We start from the raw sequence: 20,109 nt of genomic DNA, 5'->3' as shown, positions 1-20,109 counted from the left end.
AATCATTTCTACATGATAAATTTTAACATTCATTACATAAATGAAAGCAAATATGGATAAGTAAATGGTGAAATGAAGAAAAAAGAAAATGCTGCCAAGCTATTTACTATTTTAGCTTTTAAATAACGACATGCATTTTCCATTTTAGCTTTTTCTAAAATATATGGACCAACATTTTATATAATTAAAATTATAGAGATTGAATTGTATCGAGTTAAAATATAATGATTGAGTTATAATTGAGTCAAACTATAAAGATCAAGTATAATGAATTAAAATTTAAAAATTAAATTATAAATAAGCCAAAAGTATAGGGGCCAAATAATAAATTTTCCATTTTCCTATGTTTAGTTGGGCTCCCATTGCCCTGGTGTAACGTAATCCTTTTTCCACCGAGAAATCACATGTCCACACGACAGCACTTGTTCAAAAAATATCTATCTTCACTTGTGTTTAGTTTTTTGCGAGTAAATTTATTATTTTTCGTTTGGAATATTGTATGTGCGTGTCCATAATATAAAATTAAACACTGTTTTATTAAGTAATGACACGAATTCAACTTATTGAAAGACTAATAGTATTAATAGATATATACGTAGTAATAGTAATAGTAATAATAAAGAATGGACTTATGGAGTCGCTTAAGTTATGATACAAACATAATCACGCTTAAGCTTTAGCCTTTTGAGAAGATACATGAGATCAATGAAAACATAGGAAAATATTGGCATTTTTTATCCTTAGTTTCTTGTTGCCTGGCGAGTTAAATATTAATTTTTTAATTGAGTATATAATTTCAAAAAGAAATGATAATGGCATCATTATGTTGCCATTAAGATTATTAACCTTGTATCTGTCAGCTCATGGGAGAGTCAACGAGGGTATTTCAATTCGTGTGGCTTTCTTGACATATTTTTCAGCGTGAATTTTGCATCATATAATAAAAAAAAATTGTGAGAGTGTGACATCAATGAATATATAATGTTCCAAGGTGAAGTGTGAAAAATGAAAGAATCACATTGATTATGATGACAAGAAAAAAATATGAACACTTAAATCAATAAACCAGGTGCATGTGCCGCAGAAAGAGAGGCTCTGACAGTTATTTTAATCATTATTTGGCATTTTGGTGATTCAGTGATAATTTTTTAAATCAACTTTTGAATTGTATTTTGTCAAAGACCAAGTGTTATAAGATTTATTCTATTTAATATGATTATTTTAACCGTCCTTGGTTACCCCTCCAGTACGTGAAGTGTCGAGTGCTATAAGACGGATCAAGAATTGTTGCTCATTTCTTTTTTGATTGGTTTATGGTTGAATTCATGAATAGTTGAACCAATAACTTCACCAGTTTAATGAAATGCTTTATTGATAATTGATTTGACTATAGTTAAATTACAATTTTAATTATTGATCCTTTAAATAAATGTCTTCATCAGTTCAATAATTGGTCTAATTTTTAATGTCTAAGAAAGACTTTGATCAAGTAGCATAACAGAATTAATTAAAACGTCATGTTTGAAATATATTGTGGCAAACACTTGTTTCATAACTACTTATTGGTTTTCCCTCTTGTGTGGTCAATCTTAATAGGTACGATCTGTGATTGTGCATATAAAGAAGTATTTTAATAAATTTTGAATAAATAAAACATCTTTTTTTCTTTTTAAAATAAATTGCAAACACATGCTTTGTATAGCTTCTGTTAATAGTCATATTTAAATCATTGATCATCAGTGTCTTCATCAGTTTAATAATAGGTCTAATTTTTAATACCTAATAAAGACTCTGATCAAGTAGCATAACAAACCTAATTAGAACGTCATGTTTGAAATATACTGTGACAAATACTTATTTCATAACTAGTTACTGGTTATTGGTTTTCCCTCTTGTGTGGTCAAACTTCATAGGTATAGTCCGTGATTGTGCATATAAAGAAGTATTTTAATAAATTTTGAATAAATAAAACATCTTTCTTTTTCTTTTTAAAATAAATTGCAAACGCATGCTTTGTATAGCTTCTGTTAATAGTCATATTTATTAATCATTTAAGACTTAGAAGTAACTTGACTTCCTATAAATTTCGTATCATATTACTCGGTCATAGAGATACACAGACGGTTAAACAATGTGATTGCCCAGCATGACATGGGAAATAATTTGTTGTTTATCTCCATCTGCCCCACTCCCATGTTACCAAATCAAAACCAGCGCCTAAAATTCCTCTTCTATCTGGGAAGGTGCTTGAGAGGTTTTCAAGCTAATCAAATCTGAACAAGTCCCTGAAACCAAATAATCATGTTTTTCTGAATTTATAATCCCATGAACTCAGATGAGAACTGATAGAAATCTAAAAACAAGACGTAAATGAGACCCACATGAGTGTGATCCATACGTAAATTTTGTCATCTTCCTCCCTATGTCCATAACTGGGCAGGATTTTATCTTCAGAAGCAGTGACAGTGTAGCTATCTTCTAAATTAACACTAGAGAGATTCACACTATACTTGCACGGAAATTCTAGGGTCACATACGCACATAACAACAATCATCAACATCCTTTATATAGAAACCAAGAAGAGACAAAAATGTGGAGAAGCCCACCACAGAAACTCTTGTACTAGATTTGTAGCCGAGCAAATAAGGTTAGACAAGGGTTAAATTTGGAAAGATGAATGATAATATGTTTTCCAGTTCTAATTGTAAAATTATGAATAGCTGAAATTAGATTAGATCTTCTTAAATTGTTTATAAGTGTTTTTTTTTTTTTATAGATTTATCAGATATAGCAAGTATTTTTTTTTCCCCAGCCTAGAGAGACTAGTGATGGAAAGATAGGCAAATAGAACAGGTCAACAACAATTACCGTTCTCTGCAAAATGGCTAACCCAAGAAGCTTGAACCTTCCTTCCTCAAATGGTTAAACATTCCACAAACAACCTCAACCTAATTCCATGTCTCCCTCAAGGTTACAAAACCTCAATGATGACAAGCCATTTAAGAAGAAAACCATTATTAAACAAACATGCACAACACCAACAAACTTTAAGCCATTTCATTAAACCTCTGAGAGAAATTAAAGGGAATGAAGCACATGTTGATGTCTCCTCCCCCTCACTTTGATACAACTAATATTTTATCATAACAAGGTTACAATTGTACGATGATCCTGTAATCTCTATCTCATTACCATATTACACTATAAATGCTGCAAAATCACTCCTCAAAGTAACTCTATCTCTCATTCTGTCTTCCTCAGAACATCACAGCGATCCCAGCCTTTAGACAATTGACTAGAAAAATACAGGTTAATAACATATTAAGATAGCACCATCATAGTTATTCACAAGTTAATTTGAATCGAACTTGAATTCTTCATCCAGCTAAAAACTTCATTGGTTCCATGCTGAAAACTAAGAGTAAAGCTACCTGGATCTCATGTTGGAGCCTCCACCGCCGCCTCCTTGGTTGAACCCACCAGAACCGTATACCTGTCCCTGATGATGCCCCACCGTCATCCCACCGTACATACCCTCAGCACCATTAAACCCAACAACCCCACTTCCGCCGGAGCCGCCATCCTTCTCGCCGTGTTTCCCCACGGAAATCTTCTCCCCTTCCATCTCCCGATACTTCTGTAGGTAAATCTTCAAGGGCTCCACATAGTCTTCGAACCCTAAAGTGGTCATGGCCCACAGCAAATCGTCGCCGTTGATCGTCTTCCTCTTCTCTCTCTGGCACTTGTCCGACGCCTCCCCCGTCACGAAGCTTATGAACTCCGACACACACTCCTGCACCGTCTCCTTCGCGTCCTTTGAGATCTTCGCATTCGCCGGCAACGCCTTCTTCATTATTCTGCTCACGTTCGCTATCGGCAAGAACCTGTCCTGCTCCTTTGTCGACACATCGCTGTTCGCGTTGCCTCCGTTCGCCCCACCCGACTCGTTATCCGAATCCGCCATCCGATCCTATTCGCGGCCGATACGGATCGAACTGCACTCCGATCGTCGGCGACGAGAAGGCTGGAAAACCAAGAGCGAGAGGATAACGAAGGGATATGGGAAAAAGACAGAGGGTAAAACGGGGATTTCAGTGCGTGGCGGCGAATTGGAAAATGCAACGGGAAAGAGAGTGGACGGTGTTGCAGAGCGCAAGGAAGAAGATGGGAGTTATCGAGTCCGTTGGATCGAGGAGGTAATAATGAAGGGGGTTGGACTCGTGCCAGGACGTGAACCGCTCGTTGTTTGAAGAGGAATGAGATAGCGTGGTGGATGATGAACCGTTGGATTAAGTGGGACCGGAAGGATCTAGATGGCTCGGACATGATACAAGTGGTAGGCATGGGATGGTGTCGGGCATTTTGATTCTGTTCGTGGATTCTAGCGCTGCCTACTTCGGCTTGTAGCTGTGACATGTCGCATGCGCTGCAAATGATTGTTTTTTTTTTAAATGAAACTGGAAGTCCATTAAAGAAACTCAAAGGGCACAAATGGACCTAGAGCTAGCAGCAAACCAAAATAGCATACACTATAATCCTCTTTCCCCATCTTCAGCTTCCTAATTTGAAATTGGATGACGGCTAAAGGGCCAAAAAGAAGAATCCATAGAGTAGGAGTATCTAGCTAGGTTGTCCGCATTTTAATTTTGTTCGCGGTAAATGTAATAAACATAATAATGCCACCACTAAAAAGAAAAGCTCTCGCCTCCTCAACTATGTCCGTAAAGGAATAATTATTATCACACCCTTTAACAATCAAATTAATGGTTGCAATATAATCAGAGAAACAACAATGTTGTGAAGGCCTCATTCCCAACATAAATATAAACCTTGTATGATGCCAATGAGCTCTACAATAACAGGGGGAACCATAATAATCTTAGAACTGAAACCACAAATGTAATTGTTGTGAACATCACGCAAAATCCTGCCACATCCACAGCTTCCTTCCTGAGTTACTGATCCCTCAATAAAAAGCTTAGTAAAATCCTCTTCCTCAAAGCATGTCTAAGTCAAGTTTGGATTATGGCCACCATATAGAGAGCATTTGTTCATCAGCTTCCTGTCAATAATTGCCCTGAAGGGACTGGACATTCCATTTGGGCTAGGCTCTTCAATCTCTGAATCAAAAGCCCTTCTACACTGAGCCACCCAGGCATTCCAGCAAGCATAACCTAAAAGAATAGCCCAAGGATTTTTTTTTTGTATGGTTCGAGCCTGCTTCATGTAGTAAGTTCCATCTGACCCAATTGGCACCCTGAAGCGAGAAAAAAATTGGTTGTAAGTCACTCATAATCATCGAGGTCCATCTATTCCTAGCATTTGTACATTTGTACAATCACGCATTAAATTTATAGTCTTCCCCCGAATCGCATTCAAATGGACAAGACTCATCGTTTTAAACTCCTCTCTTAGTTTTAAGGTCCATTGCATGAGCTCTCCCATGTGTGAACATCCACATAAAAGATTTGATCTTCTTTTATCTCATAAAAGGAGCTTGCAGATATTATCACATTGCTTATGAGTACCTGAAAATAGAAATTTATGTGCAGATTTAATGTTAAAGGAACCATCCAAGGACGGCTTCCAATAAAAAAATTCTCTCCACTCTCCTCATAGGGTGGAAGTGCTCAAGTTAAAATCTCGACTACTTGTTTATCAAGCCAAACATTCCGTTTAGAACCATCCCATTCACCATGAATACTTTGGTAATCAGCCACGACTTCCTACTTATCAATAAATCCTCCATACCCATGTATAAGATCAATAAGAGGAGTGTTCATTTTTGACCAGTTATTAAACTAAAAGGATGTGGTAGCCCCATTTCCAAATTTTCTTCCCTACTCCCTTCTTGAAAGTCTCCCAGATATATTACAAATGCTTCTCCAAGTAAGTGAGGGTCTTTGTTTTTTTCCTAGCAATGGGATTTGGTCCCAACCCACACTTGTATTTAGTTCTCAGGACTTTGACTCGCAAAGCATCCTCATTTATTTAAAATGTATTTTGATTTTGATTTTTAAACATAAAGACCCATTAATTTTTTTTAGAAAAATTTAAATCTTCTACATTTTTTAAAAAAATACCAAAAATAAATATAAAATATCTTATAATTTATTGGCATGTGTGATTTTATTTAAAAATATTTTATAATTTATGACAGAAGAGTATAGCATGAAAAGATGGGTCATCATATGTTAATATAGTTTCATATTAATCACCACTCCCCAGTCTAACTGATTGAGAAGAGAGAAAAGAGTTTAGTCATATTAAAAAGCTTCAACTCTTTTTCATCACAGATCTCACATGCCTTTCAAGTCCAAAGCATAATAACTTAAAATATTAAGCTCCCCAAATTAACCCTATGGGAAAACCCAGTGGCGGGTGTAAATGTATTTGAAGGTGGGGGAGGGGGGGGGGTTCTCAATTTTTTGATGCCTTATGTAAGCATGAACTGAGTTTTAATTTGCTCCCACCGATGTGTTAGTTTTGAACCAATTGAATGAGAGAAGAACAAGGGAAATGGAAGAAAGAGGAAGAGAGAAATAACAATCATTTAAATTTAAGTGAGACGTTGGGGTGCAAAATTTGTTAGAGAGAAAAAAAAATATAATTGATTTGAAGTTTAAATTTAAAATACTAAGAGAAGTGAAGTTGACCGTGAGATCATAAAAATTTGAAATAGTAGATAAAGACAACTGAGATTTTAAAATAATTAAAGTATTATGAGTGATTTTTTTTTAATGGTGACTTTTATTTGAAATTATTTAATTCTTATATTTGTAGTGGAATCATTTAATTTAATTTAATTTAATTTAATTTATTTTTTTTAGATTTTTACTAATGTATAGTTTAAAATAATTTTGATCTTTATATATTCAATTTGTTGTTTATTTTTTTAGCAAATCAAGTTGTTATATGAGGGAGGGGTTTCATTAATTATTATTCAAATAAATTGTCAAAATTCAAATATCTAGTTCATAATATGGTTTTATACACTAGAAAATTAAATTTCATTGTCAGTGAAGTATATATCATTTGTGTTATATCAAAAATAATTCTGCCCCGGGCCTAGATCCGCTACTGGGAAAACCCCCATCTGAGAAAAACTTATATCAAAGCCATCTGTTTCATAATCTGAGTCTTCTATCTCTTGCCTTGTGTATCTCATCTCACCTACAAGAAAACATAAATTCCAGTGAAAAGTTTCTCTCTCCAAGTTAAACCATTTTTAACTGTTTTTTTCCCTTCACAAAATTCGCACCACTCCATAAGGCAAACAAAGATGAGAGTCGGGAATCATACCAAAGAAAGACACTCCTGCTTGGGAGTTTTCATTTTAATTATCTCTTGGCAGTGAATTAGACTCTCTGAGCATACTGCAACCTGTATGGAACCTATCTCATCACCATAACCACACCGAAATCCTCTATATCTGATTTCTTCAGTTTGGAGATCATAAGACATCATGCTTCCATACTCAATTTCCAAAAGAAACAGGTTCTTTCCTTCCAAGAATCCCAATGGCCGCTCCTCTCCTACAATGGGTCCAATGGTGGGGTGTTTGGTCCAAGACCCTTCATTGCTATAGTCTTCCATCATCCACAGATCAAAGATCTTCTCAGTTCCACTGCTAGCATATACAATCACAGCAATAGATTCCCTAAACTTAGCAACAGTTCCAGTATATTCCTGTGTATAAGACCTCACATTTGGCTGCCTGATTTTTCGGAATGTTTGGCTCATCATGTCGAATGCACGAATTAAATTACCAGCAGCATCATAGGCCAACCAGTGAAATGCTCCGTGAACAAAAGCATCCATCCAAGACCCATTCCAAATGGAAACATGTGGAAGAGGGCAATCAACAATCCTCCAACAATCAGAACTAAGGGCGTATATCTCAACACGCCAATGCAATTGTTCATGATCTGTTTCTTCCACAATCATAACCACCTCGTAATCATTAGTTATGGGGTCGAATACAAACCCAGGATAGTGTTTCCTGCAGTAACTTCTGGGTGGGGCCGAGAAATCGGGAAGAATTCTGAACTCTCTCATGGATGGATGGATTGATAATCGGGATGGGATAACAATAGAGACAGACAGTATAAGCCATTGCAAGGACCCAAAATTTCTAAATGGGTAACATCATTCTGGGTATAGATTAAATCCAGTTGATCGAGAGAGGTGCTGTGCCTTACTGGATCGACAGAGGAGAAACATGAAAACTTGTCAATTAAAACCAGAAGGACCAATGCTGTTAACGAGGAGATTAGTAGGATCTGTCAAGTTCATTTGGTTATTGAAGGTGAGGTGTCTGGAGATCAAGTATGGGCTTTTGATAAGGTGGTACCACGATTTACAAAAGCATGCAAATCACCTTAAAGATTTCACTGGCAATCTTGAAAGGATTTCAGGCAACACACCTTCCAAACGATCTAAGCTTTTAGCCATTATTGTAGTTTCTTCTAACTTCTAAGAATGAGAAAATCCAAGTTCGAATACCAGTCTGAGCTCAAATTAACTAGTGCCAGAGTTTTGTGTGTCTCGAGGAAGTGATGCGCATAGCTTCTGGTGCTCGAAACGAGAAAACAAAGCCATACCTAACAAACCTGTTCTTCTAAAATCAAATTGAAAGAGAAGATTTGACTCTATTGGAAGCATGCAAAGGTTCACAGCTCAAATCAGCACTGAATTATCAGGCATTGTGGTTTGATTGATCTGAAGTGTTAAAAATTATGTTAAGTTTGAATACCTGTGTAGTGGATAAATAAGGATGAGGATGAGGAAGCCGACGAAGGCGAGCGAGACTGCGAGAGTGAGAATTAACGCTTCAGAGCCGAGAATGATACAGGATATATGAAACAGCAAAGCAAGCATGAACTGTGAAAGAGGAGTTCAATTGGTTGTTTATTTACTCTATAGTGTTTTGCTGGCACGTCGCAGACATCAGTGATGGATCCCTCCTACTCCTAGCATCGCCCCGATGCCTGGGGCTCTGTGGCCAATAACACCCTGCTCTGCCACGTCATACATTAAGAAAGAATAACTCTATTTGGCCAGAATTCACACGCAGTTTGCCCCTATTTACAAACCTAGAATTCTTTAATAATTAAGTGAAAATACCACTTCGATCCATACACTTCAAGCATATCTTGTGTTGTTTATTTTTTTTTAAAAAATACATATCTTGTATTTAGTCCCGCTAGTATGTTTTAGTTGTTTCTCATTCGTTATAGCATATTTTAGTTCTTTTTCATTCCTCATTCGCATGCAACATTAAATGAACAAGATCAGCGGCATTTAGTTTGCTAACATGGACTTTTCTCTTACTCCTAAATCATCACATATTCAATAGTGTCAAGTCCATATCAGCAAAATAAATACTATTGAGCCAATCTAAATCTTTATAAATGTTTTTAAATTAGAAAAATTAACAATGCAGATGGATCAAATTGAAAAAAAAAAAGAAAAGAAAAGAAACAACAAGAATAATTTACAAAAGACTAAAAATAAAATACGATTAAAATATAAGGACACGGATTGATATATTGCTTATTTTAAAAGACAACAACGCATACTCATGTTGCTAACGATTCCTATCCATTTATCATTCCCCAAAATATTAATAGATGAGTGGATTAGAGAGATTATGTTTGAGCTATTACTTAATATGGTCGCAAGAGACCAAAACATCGATCACCTGTTCTGTTATGGAGAGGATAGCTGGTGTCAATTTCCTTTATATATAGGAAGCTAATGTTGGCACAAATTTGTTAGCTAGATTTATTTATATAAACTGAAGAGAGGTAAATATAAAAATGACACCCACTTGATTGTTAGCACTTAAGAACGAAACCCACTAGTATTATGTTTTCACCCTAAGAAACTTTAAAATCCCTCCAATTCAAGAGATCACTCTCTTCTCCAAAATGGATATCCCAAAGGTCAAATAAGCCTAACAGTCAATTATATTTTAATACTTTAAATTCAGGGAAAGCCAAATTCAGTGAGACTCCGTGAGAATGAATAAGATTTAATTTTAGTCATCCATTATTTTGTTTTGTTACAGCTTACACATACCCATTTTCACCTTTTGATTTTATAACATGCCTGATATGCAATTAAAAATACATTGCAGCGTAAATCCACCTCTCAGTGAATCCAAATCCATTATAATCTTAATTTTTATGGTCGTTTACATAATATATTGCTGGATTGGGTCCTCCTCTGAAATATTTCCTCAAACAAAATGCGTGTGGCATTGGCAATAGGGCAGTCATATCAAAGAATATAACATTCTTTCACATTACATAACTTATACTTGTTGGCCAAAGAAAAACAAGCATAACTTATAGTTACTAGAGAGAGAACATTGAAGCAAGCAACATAACGAAAACATTACTCTCATCCTGAATTTCCCTCAAAGAGAGGGTCAGGAATTACACCAAACAAAGACTGTCCTGCTTGGGAATTTTCATCATCTCTTCGCAGTGAAATCAGGCTCTCCATGTACACAACAGCCTGTAAGGAATCTTCCTCACCATGAAATCCAGTATGTATTATTTCTTCAGTCTGGAGACCATAAAACACCATCCTACCATCACTGTCTTCCAAAAGAAACAGGTTCTTTTCTTCCAAGAATCCCAATGGCCGGTTTGCACCTACGATGGGTCCAATAATGGAATGCTTGGTCCAAGACCCTTCATTTCCATAATCTTCCATCACCCACAAATCAAAGCACTTCTCTGTTCCCCTTCTGGGATATACAATCACAGCTAGAGATTCCCTGAACTTAGCAACAGTTCCAGCATAGTCCCGTGGAGAAGTCCTCACCTTTGGCAGCCTGAACGTTCGGAATGTTTCATTTAGCATGTCAAATGCAAGAACCAAGTCACCAGCGGAATCATAAGCCCACCAGTGAAATGCTCCACTAACAAAGGCATCAATCCAAGATCCACACCAAACGGAAACAGGTGGCAGAGGGCAGTCAACATTCCTCCAGCAATGAGAACTCAGAGAGTATATCTCAATTCGCCAGGGCAATTGTTCATCTGTTTCTTCACGCCATGTGTCCATCATCACAACCACCTTGTAATCATTAGTTTTGGGATCGAATCCAAACCCATGATAGCGTTGCAAGGAGTAAGTTTCTGGTGGGTCCGGGCTATCTGGAAGAATTCTGTACTCTCTCATTGATGGGTTGACAATCAGAATGGGAAAGCTATAGAGACAGTATAAGCCATTGCAAGGACCTAAAATTTCCACATGGGCAACTTCATTGTGGTTATAGATTAAATCCAGCAGATTGAGAGAGGCACTATTGCTGGTTGGGTTAAAAGACAGAAGAGAAACAAAAGCCTTTCGATTAAGGCCAGAAGGACCAAAAGTGGCACGCCTAGTACGGTTGACAAGGAGATTAATAGGATCTGTCAAGTTCATGTGGTTGTTGAAGGTGTGAAGGTGTTGGAAGATGAAGTCTGGCTTTTGATTAAGCGGTACCAGGATTTATTAACACACGCGAACCGCCTTAAAGATTTTACGGGCAACCTAGAAAGGATGTCGGGCACCACATCTTTCAGACGATCTAAGTTTGGTGCCATTCTTTTCGTTCTTCCTTGGCAAACCTAAAAGTCTTCTTATCAACAAGGTTTGGCTGGGTGATAATGAAGTAGTCTTCTAAGACAGAACCAATCCAAGTTCATTGCCCAATCTGAGCTTAAATTATTCAAAGCTAAGAATCTTCTCTATCTTACGAACGTGATGGAAATTGCTACTGCAACAGGTAACATTCGGGCGAGTTACAACAGAGGACCTGAAAACTGAGTTAATTCCAATATGCTGGTACTCAAAACAAGAGAATACATAGAAGTGTCAACAAGGCAATACAGAAAAGTGCCTGACAAACATGATTAGGTAACTAAGCTATTAATCAATAAATCAACTACAACAGCAATCCAACTTATGCGGTAATGGACCTTATGACAAACAACAAATTAATTTTGTTAAAACTAAATATAAAATCATCGGTCAATCTTGCAGATAGAAAAAAACCCTATCCAACTAAAGGCTCAACAAATCTGAACTTATAAGTGATCTCACTAAAATGAAAGTGCTTTTTTTTTTTTTTAACCAGATTCAAAAGAAAATTTCACTGCATCACAAGCATCGAGAGGTCAAATCAGCACCAAAATATCAAAAATGTTGCTCTGACCAGCAAGAAGAAGTTCAATAAGAAGTTCAATACCTGTATGATAGGTGGAAGAAGGAAGTGGGAGGAAGGCAAGCGATGAAGGGAAGTCCACTTCAGAGCCGCGAAGTGATCAGCAAATAGAGAGAGGTGGAGCATCGAAGGAAGTAAATAAGAGGAGATCTGGTTTTTTTTTTTTTTTTTTTTAACTTCTTTTCCAAGGCCATTCGAAAAGAATCAATCGATTGCCAGGGACCACGAAGCCCCGATCACGTGCGCGGAACACCCAGGTTTAACATGTGTCAACACTTTATTTAATGTTAAGAAAAACCTGCAAAAGTGAAATTTTGAATATCAATAATGCATAATTTATACTCTAAATTTATTTATACAAATTATAAATTCCAAAAAAAGTTAATATAGTTTTCATTTTACCTAATTTATTGAGAGAATTTCAATAAAAAATTAGGGACGTGATTATTTACAAATCAAATCTAATAAAAATTTGAAACTACATTGTAAGATCAAAAGATTAATTTAAAATTATTTTTTATAGGAATCAATTAAAATGCCTTTCTTTTTTTTTATATAGTATTGTTTGAATCAAAATCAAAGCACCAAGCCTAATTACAATGATTCCCTAAAGCCCAAACCAACATATGAGTATATTTGACTCAATTAGCAGTCCACCCTTACACTAGTAAGTGGTACGATGTATTTTGAGATAAAAAGATTGACAAAGTTACACTCACTTTGCTCACTCTTTGCGATTCTCAACGCGTCCATGCCCATTAAGCCACATGATGAAATGTCATTCAAGGATTTGAAGGCACAAATAATCGCTACTCCTACTAACACCAATTTAAATATGAAAAGGAGTGTACTATTGCCATTTATTATAAATAGATAATAAGCAAATAACTCAGGACACACAACATTTTGGCAATTTATGCCAAACTTGCCTGACACAAATATACTACTTGACCTGCATCATCTTCTACTTTGCTCAATGCTACTTAAATTTCCTTTGCAAACTTGACTCCTTAGGCTAGTTTTGCAAACTCATCTACTTCTCCATATTCATGAAGCACTCTATTGTACTTGTTTTTTTCAAGTTATGTTATCAAGATTTATGCTCAATCTCAATTAGCCCATCACTATTTTCTCAAGTCACTTTCTTCAAGGAAATTGCAGTAAAGAAACTTAAGAGCTCATTTAATTGTTTGATCACATCTTACTTTATTGAGGACTTACTCCTCTAACACACCTAGCACACACACACCTAAGAGTCACGATGCTTTGACCCTTCAACGAAAATCGAGCCAATAAATATTAACAACTCAAGTAATAAAATTAACAAGTGTTATTGTATAAAGTTATGCAATTAACAAGTTTTTTTCATTTGGGAGAGTCATGGATTTAACAAGTAAAATTAAGTAATTAACAAGTACTGTTAAAAAATTAACAAGTAAAATTACATGATTAATAAGTTATATAATTTAATCGAGAGAGTCACAAATTTATTGAGTAAATTTAAGTAATTAATAAGTTTGTTTGAGACATTGGCAAGTAAATTACGTGATTAAGTCTAGTTGAAGGGCATTTTGGTCATTTCTTATAAAATAATTTTAATTTAGCCCTTTCTTCCTATAGTATAATTTTATATTTTATTAGGTTTGATTTGTGAATAAGTCACACCCCTAATCTTTAAATGAAATTCTTCCTAATATATTTGTTATTATTATTATATATATATATATATATATATATATCTTTTATATGTATTTATAAATTTTTATTAAAATACTTTTAAATAAAAATAAATTTAAAAGTATTTGTTTTTAATAATATAAATATGATATAACTTTGGCCAATGAGGAAGGTTCCTTGATTGACATTTGACAGTGCCACTAATAGACATATTTCAGAATTTCCTATAGGGCACCGCAATTCCCAAGTAACCTGCGTGCATGTCGTGTTCATCGCGCTATGCACGAGGCTATTTTCAATTATTTTGTTTATAAAAAAAATAATACACTTTTTGAGACATTTTAAAAAATACATCCTAAAGATATATTATAGAGTAAAAATGATAGGAATGAGATGATATAAATTTTTTTTAAAATTTTATGAGAAAATATCTATAACAATGTAATTAAATATAAGGTTAAGGTATAAATTTATTTTTAAAATTTTTAACTACGCACACCTCATATTTTTAAGTATTTTTTTATTTATATAATGTTACTCCATCATTTTTTAAATTAATACAATTTTATCTTGCTGCCAGTGTTGATTGTTAACTTATTGATTTTAACCATTAATATTGATTTTAACTATTAAATGCCTCTCTAACTACCACAATTTTTTTTTGTGGATAAATATCAAATTTCGTTAATCCACAAAAAAAAATTACAACACAAAGAAACACAAAACCTAAATTTCATGGGTTAGAATGAAAATATCAACATACTAAAATAGTAAATATGACAATAAAAAAGCAAACTAGCCTATTATAATATGGGTTTTACAACTAAAACAACAAAAACATAAGGAAAGGCACAATTGAAAACAAGAGACTAACAAACCAAAGATTGTTGCTCTAGAAAGGGAGTCATGATGGAAAGAAGTAAAGCTAGTATATTGAACAATATGGCAGTGTCATTTTGAAGAACAACAAGCACGAAACTCTGATAAGAGCTTCGAAAGATGAAATTCAAAACATATTTTTTTTTCTCTCAAAAGGTTTGAAAAACCTTTGCATAAAGTGTGTGTGCAAAAGATGTAGGAAGGCATCAAGTAGTTCAATATAGTAGCACCTATTAATAGAAAGACCCATGCCAAGTCTAGAATTAAAACAACAATCAAAATAATTATTATATGAGATTAGCAACATTGCATGATGGATCTTTAAGTGGTTGTAGGTGAACTTAGAGGTCCCAACCATAATTATGAAATAGGACAAGGTTTATTCTGGCAAAAACCTTGTAGAAACCATACTTTGTTTTAGAAGTTGGAGACAAGGGAATCATGGAGGCCTTTCATTTGATGCCATGAGACAACCTCTTTGAGAGTGCAATCATAAAACCTAGATTAAGGAATGGTAAAAGGTTCTTAAGAATGATAGTAACAAAACTTGTCTCATATGTAGTTGAAATAGTAGTAGGTATGGTACTAAAAAACCAAGCTACTCTTTTGCTTACCCTATTGCTCAATTCAAATGATTCAACTTTCTTTTTGCACATAAGCCTGACCTTACTTGTTGTATTCACATGAGAGCTATCACCTATATCCTCATACTATGGCCAATTTTGACAAAAGACAACCTCCTCCAATAGAATCTCTTTAAAACAACAAGCATCCACTCTAATTCTAATCATTTGTGCAGTGAGAACATATCTATTAGAGAAGCTATGATATTTAACACCTACTAATCTTGACCCCACAATAGAGACCAAAAATTGAGATTAAAGGTTGGAAGCTGTTTTACATTATCTAGCTAGATGTCCAATGTCCATACAAGGACATAAACACCCGCTTATTATAAAACTAACTAAACCTTCATATTTTTACCATCAAGTAGTTGACAATTATTAAGATTGATAGAATTTAAACCAAACTCTGAGAGGAATACTTGAAGATATAAGCCATACTAGTTTGAAAGACTGTTGATAAAGAAATTTTCCAATGCGTTCCCTAATAATTTGCACAAACTCTTCAGTGCAGTACTCCAAAGGTAATCCATATATTTGAATTCGCATAGGGAAATGATGAATTTTCAAATTAGACAAAATGATATCTAGCTTTCATGGGGTTAGGGTGATGAAATATCCTTGTAACATTCATGAATCATGAAAGAGCATGTAATTTAATTCCTTCTCATATTGAAAAAGTAGCAAAAAAAGAATTGTGGTGTTGTTGAACCACTAATATCATCTCTTGTAATTTCCAATGAATGTTAATCAAGGATTGCAATTTTGATCTAAAACCTTAGCAAAAACAAAGTATCTCTAATTGAAATCTAATGCATCATAGCCATAAGAGGATGATCTGAAATAAGATTGAAGTAAATGAATCAACACTTAAGATTAGGAAGACAAGCTTTCCCCAAAGTCAAAGCACTAAAACTTGTAAATGACACAACCTAAAAAGGAATGATTAGAAGAACACAGAAACTTGCCTTAGAGCAAATGATGACATCTAGGAATGCCACCATTCCTCTCTCACTATGTTGGTGAAGAAGCAAAAGAGTTAAAGGAGAGGTTAGATGATAGTGAGTAGATTGATGGTGGTGTAATGGCGGATAGAGTTTTGAAGGGATGAAATAGCAATTTGGGACAAGAGAGATAGAGCTCTCTAATTTCTACTTCCTATTTTAGATTTAAGAAGCTAGATTGCAGAAGCAAAAAGATATTGAAGTAGAGATTGAACTACAATATGGTTAGGGTTTCAGAGCAAAGAGGCAATAATTTAGGAGGAAAGAGATTAAGCTCTCCCCTTAAGCTGCCACATGTGAATCCATGCAAGATATAGCCCATTTTTTATTTAATTCTTTTTCTTCTTTCTTCCCACTTAAAAGGCATGTAGATCTTTATCATCTTTCCTCTTCCCCTTTCAAGTTGCTTCATATCCACTAAACTCACCTTATCCTCTTCTTTAGCTTAAACTAAATTATCCCTTTCTATCTTCCCTCCATCTCTTCCTCTCCACCTTCATCATCTCCCCAAATCTCAAGCCTAAGAAACCTTAGACCTTCTTTGCAGAAAACCAAAACCCAAATCGTGTCTCTATTTAGTTTCTCTTCACTTGAGTTATCCAAATTTGTTAGTTCAATTCACGAGGACGATGATGATTCCAAGATAGCACTTTCAATTTTAGGTTTTTAGGTACTTCATGAGGACAACAACTGTACATTCAGTTTTAGGTTTGTTGAACCTATGCCTAGTTCATATATGCATTTCGACTCTTGGATTTGCTGATAGTTTAAAGATTGCATTTGCATTTGTGGGTCATAAATTTAATGCTAAAAAACTTAGGGGAAGTAATCTCTAAAAAACTATCTATCTATGGGTTTTTTTTTTTCTATTTTTTCAGGAAATTGATCTAGGTTGAAGGTTCTTCCCACTAGTTCAAAACTTGTCTTAGTTGATTTGTGCTTGATTGTGATCAATCTGAATGCTTGAGATTTGTGCTTCCTAAAATTTCCATTTTGGATGGAAATTTGCCCTTGAAAACATTGGAATCGCTTGCTAAAATTTGTCATTCAAAACATCAGAATGCTTACTTAAATTTGCCCTTCTTGATTTGTGAAGAGTATCGTTTCTAAATCTCATTCACATGTTCTGGTGAGAGTTGTAAATTTTTGTGAGATGTGAAGCTATAAAAATGTTTTGCTTTAATTGAACAAAAAAATAGTAAGGTGGATGATAGAGGGCATGCCACCTAAGCACCTCAAAGTCAAATTAATAATGAACACCTGAGTCTATTAAATGAGTGGCAGTATTGTATCAATATGAAAAACGTTGGGAAAAAAACTTAAAGATATTATATGTTCATGTGCGGAAACTTTAATAATAGATTTGTACTTTAACCCTCAAATTTAAATGTGATATGATCTCTTAGTATAAAATAATTTAAAAATCTAAAACTACAAAATTAACAACTTGGATAGGTTGAAAATATCATCCAAGACTAATAAAACAATTTAACAAAAGCTGGAGAACATGAAAATCACCTTGTAACATGTTGACACAGGTCGTCTTGGTCACAAAAACTATTAGTAAAATTGTTTGATAATTTTGATCGCTGCCTTGGTATCTCAATTGTCAGAATAAGGCGAAGCTTACTAATTAAGTAACAGTCCTTAATCTTCCACAACCTAACATTAAATTAAAAGAAATCTTGATAAAGACCAAACATTACTAGAAAATTATGAATTGTCTATTCCTTTCTAGAATATCAAATTAATGAGGGATGTTAATTTTATAACTCGACATAAAATTAAAGGTTAAGGGTCATTTTAGTTATTGAACTGTACACGAAATGTCACAAATGCTCCTAAACTCATTCATGGGTTAATTTTATTTCTCAACGTTAAAAATTTTCTTCCTTATCATCTTATCATTTTCTCACTATTAGTTAACTATTAGTGCCCCCTCACATTATATTTTTTAATATAAAATAGTTGAGTTGAGAGACAAAAATCACCTTTTGAATAAAAGTTAAGGGACAAAAATAACCGTTAATCAGATAAAAATATTTAAAAAATAGTAGGACCTATTGATGACTAATAGAAGGTAAGTGTTTTTAATGTTAGGGTGATGATGAAAGGAATCTTTAAAGTTAAAAGTCAAAATTGATTCATACTTGAATTTAGGAGAATTTGTGATATTTCGTGTTCAATTCAGAGATAAAAATAAGCCTTAATTCTAAAACTAATGAGGAAAAATAGCAATAAACTATTAATCTCTCTTTAAAACAAAATAATTAACAAAGAAAATAGCGATGCATTTTTTATACCTCTAAAATGAGAAATTTATTGAGAAATTTTGTATTCTTTTCTAAAATAATATGATTAGTGAAGAAATTAGTGTCACATTTTTATACCTCTTTACAAAATAAATAATTAGCAAAAAAATAATGATATATTTTTATGCTTCTATAAAAATAAGATAATTATTAAAATATTAAAAGTGTCAGACAAGGATTTAGCGAGTATTCCATCCCTAGCTAATTACTACAAACAAATTAACTTTTGACAATAACTTTTAATTATATATTTAATTATTTTTATTTAAAAATAAAATTTTAAAATTAACTAAAATATTCATAATAAAATTATTTAATATTTGATATTTACTTTGTTTTAATTTTATTTTTCTTAAAAAATATAATGGAAAAATTCATATAAATATAAATATAAATATTTTTATCATATCAATAATTATTTTTATAATATATTATATGATATATATATATATAATTAACAATTATATATTTAATTTTTCATATGATAACGGTATATGTATTTCCGTTTAACTTGCAAAAGAGAACGCAAGGTTTGGGATTCAAGTTTTGATTTTGACATAAATATAATGAATATATAATACGACAGTGAGTAGGTAACATAGCATGAATCGTCACACATACAGTGACTTTTTTTATATTATTTTTAGCTAACGGCTTACAGCATAGCGATTTGATCCGCATTTTTTTCATGCATAGCGACTTAATCAGCTTTTCTTTTTTGTTTGTTTGTTTTTCATGAAAAACATTTTCCAAACAACTTAATCAACAGACACAGAGGTAATCTCACTGCCGCTGCCACCTCTTCGCTAGATTCCACAAAAATTTGTTAAGTAAGGCCAATGACAACCCATCACAAGGAATGGATCTAGATTAATATATAAATATAAATATAAATACAACAATTAAGTAGTATGTGGCAATTGAATTGTCGACTAAATATTATATGAGTCATTGAGTGATGCCAACTTGTCAAGTTAGCATAGGATTCATTATACTAGCAAAACGTGGACTGCCTTCATCATACTAGCAAAACGTGGACTAAGCCCTCTTTCTCAAAAAATAAAAAAATAAAAAATAAAAACTTTAACATTTTAATTTAAACAAAATATTCTAAAATTTAACATAAAACAAATAAAAGTCTCATATAAAATTTGACAAAGATTTAAAATTTTAAATTTAAGATGATGACTAAAATTTTCATTAATATAAATATGAATCTTACTCGTCATCATTTAAAAATAAAATATTAAATACCTCAGATATAGGTTTATTTGTTGAAGATGTAAGTGTAGATTCAATATCAATTATCTCTACAATTTTTTCTTCATCGCCAATAATAAATATTAATCAAATTGTGTCATTATCAATCAAATATATGGATGTATGTGTG

At 33.6% G+C, this 20,109-nt stretch overlaps 3 protein-coding genes across 14 annotated transcripts; all 3 read right to left on the bottom strand.

Annotated features, from left to right (window-relative positions):
- Positions 1 to 2,022: 2,022 nt before the first annotated feature.
- On the bottom strand, positions 2,023 to 4,209 carry LOC129301678 (nuclear transcription factor Y subunit B-3). Of its 2 annotated transcripts, none has more exons than XM_054940273.1 (2): positions 3,433 to 4,203; positions 2,023 to 2,285 (listed from the first exon to the last, which is right to left on the bottom strand). In XM_054940273.1, exons 1-2 carry the CDS (start codon positions 3,963 to 3,965, stop codon positions 2,264 to 2,266), a joined length of 555 nt encoding a protein of 184 aa, XP_054796248.1. In that variant the 5' UTR covers positions 3,966 to 4,203; the 3' UTR covers positions 2,023 to 2,263. The 2 variants fall into 2 exon arrangements, with proteins under 2 accessions (XP_054796248.1, XP_054796247.1); XM_054940272.1 differs by lacking the exon at positions 2,023 to 2,285 and adding an exon at positions 3,045 to 3,296 and having other exon boundaries at positions 3,433 to 4,209.
- Positions 4,210 to 4,810: 601 nt separating this feature from the next.
- On the bottom strand, positions 4,811 to 9,017 carry LOC129304158 (F-box protein At5g65850-like). Of its 8 annotated transcripts, XM_054943842.1 has the most exons (4): positions 8,920 to 9,017; positions 8,757 to 8,811; positions 7,304 to 8,578; positions 4,811 to 5,258 (listed from the first exon to the last, which is right to left on the bottom strand). In XM_054943842.1, exons 3-4 carry the CDS (start codon positions 8,057 to 8,059, stop codon positions 5,139 to 5,141), a joined length of 876 nt encoding a protein of 291 aa, XP_054799817.1. In that variant the 5' UTR covers positions 8,060 to 8,578; positions 8,757 to 8,811; positions 8,920 to 9,017; the 3' UTR covers positions 4,811 to 5,138. The 8 variants fall into 8 exon arrangements, with proteins under 8 accessions (XP_054799817.1, XP_054799815.1, XP_054799819.1 ...); XM_054943840.1 differs by having other exon boundaries at positions 7,304 to 8,811; XM_054943844.1 differs by lacking the exon at positions 8,920 to 9,017 and having other exon boundaries at positions 7,304 to 8,201; positions 8,757 to 8,869.
- Positions 9,018 to 10,285: 1,268 nt separating this feature from the next.
- On the bottom strand, positions 10,286 to 12,398 carry LOC129303274 (F-box protein CPR1-like). Of its 4 annotated transcripts, none has more exons than XM_054942476.1 (2): positions 12,249 to 12,398; positions 10,286 to 11,816 (listed from the first exon to the last, which is right to left on the bottom strand). In XM_054942476.1, the coding sequence occupies exon 2, from the start codon at positions 11,441 to 11,443 to the stop codon at positions 10,409 to 10,411; it is 1,035 nt and encodes a 344-aa protein (XP_054798451.1). In that variant the 5' UTR covers positions 11,444 to 11,816; positions 12,249 to 12,398; the 3' UTR covers positions 10,286 to 10,408. The 4 variants fall into 4 exon arrangements, with proteins under 4 accessions (XP_054798451.1, XP_054798454.1, XP_054798453.1 ...); XM_054942479.1 differs by having other exon boundaries at positions 10,286 to 11,777; positions 12,249 to 12,376; XM_054942478.1 differs by having other exon boundaries at positions 10,286 to 11,823; positions 12,249 to 12,359.
- Positions 12,399 to 20,109: the final 7,711 nt, after the last annotated feature.

The sequence above is a fragment of the Prosopis cineraria genome, unplaced genomic scaffold, assembly GCF_029017545.1.
Source record: "Prosopis cineraria cultivar Desert tree isolate PC_DT_omini unplaced genomic scaffold, ASM2901754v1 PC2, whole genome shotgun sequence".
Classification (NCBI taxonomy): Eukaryota; Viridiplantae; Streptophyta; class Magnoliopsida; order Fabales; family Fabaceae; genus Prosopis; species Prosopis cineraria.
The sequence above is the reverse complement of the archived record's forward strand: the minus strand, read 5'-3'. Positions and strand labels throughout refer to the sequence as shown.

Bases quoted from the DNA above. Each gene is read 5' to 3' on its own strand.
- LOC129301678 (XM_054940272.1), bottom strand. From the start codon at position 3,965: ATGGCGGATTCGGATAACGAGTCGGGTGGGGCGAACGGAGGCAACGCG. The intron at 3,297-3,432 runs GTAGCTTTACTC...GTATTTTTCTAG, and splicing joins GGCTCCAACATGAGATCCAG to TCAATTGTCTAAAGGCTGGG.
- LOC129304158 (XM_054943840.1), bottom strand. From the start codon at position 8,059: ATGAGAGAGTTCAGAATTCTTCCCGATTTCTCGGCCCCACCCAGAAGT. The intron at 5,259-7,303 runs GTATGATTCCCG...TTCTCGCTTCAG, and splicing joins AGCAGGAGTGTCTTTCTTTG to GGTGCCAATTGGGTCAGATG.
- LOC129303274 (XM_054942476.1), bottom strand. From the start codon at position 11,443: ATGAACTTGACAGATCCTATTAATCTCCTTGTCAACCGTACTAGGCGT.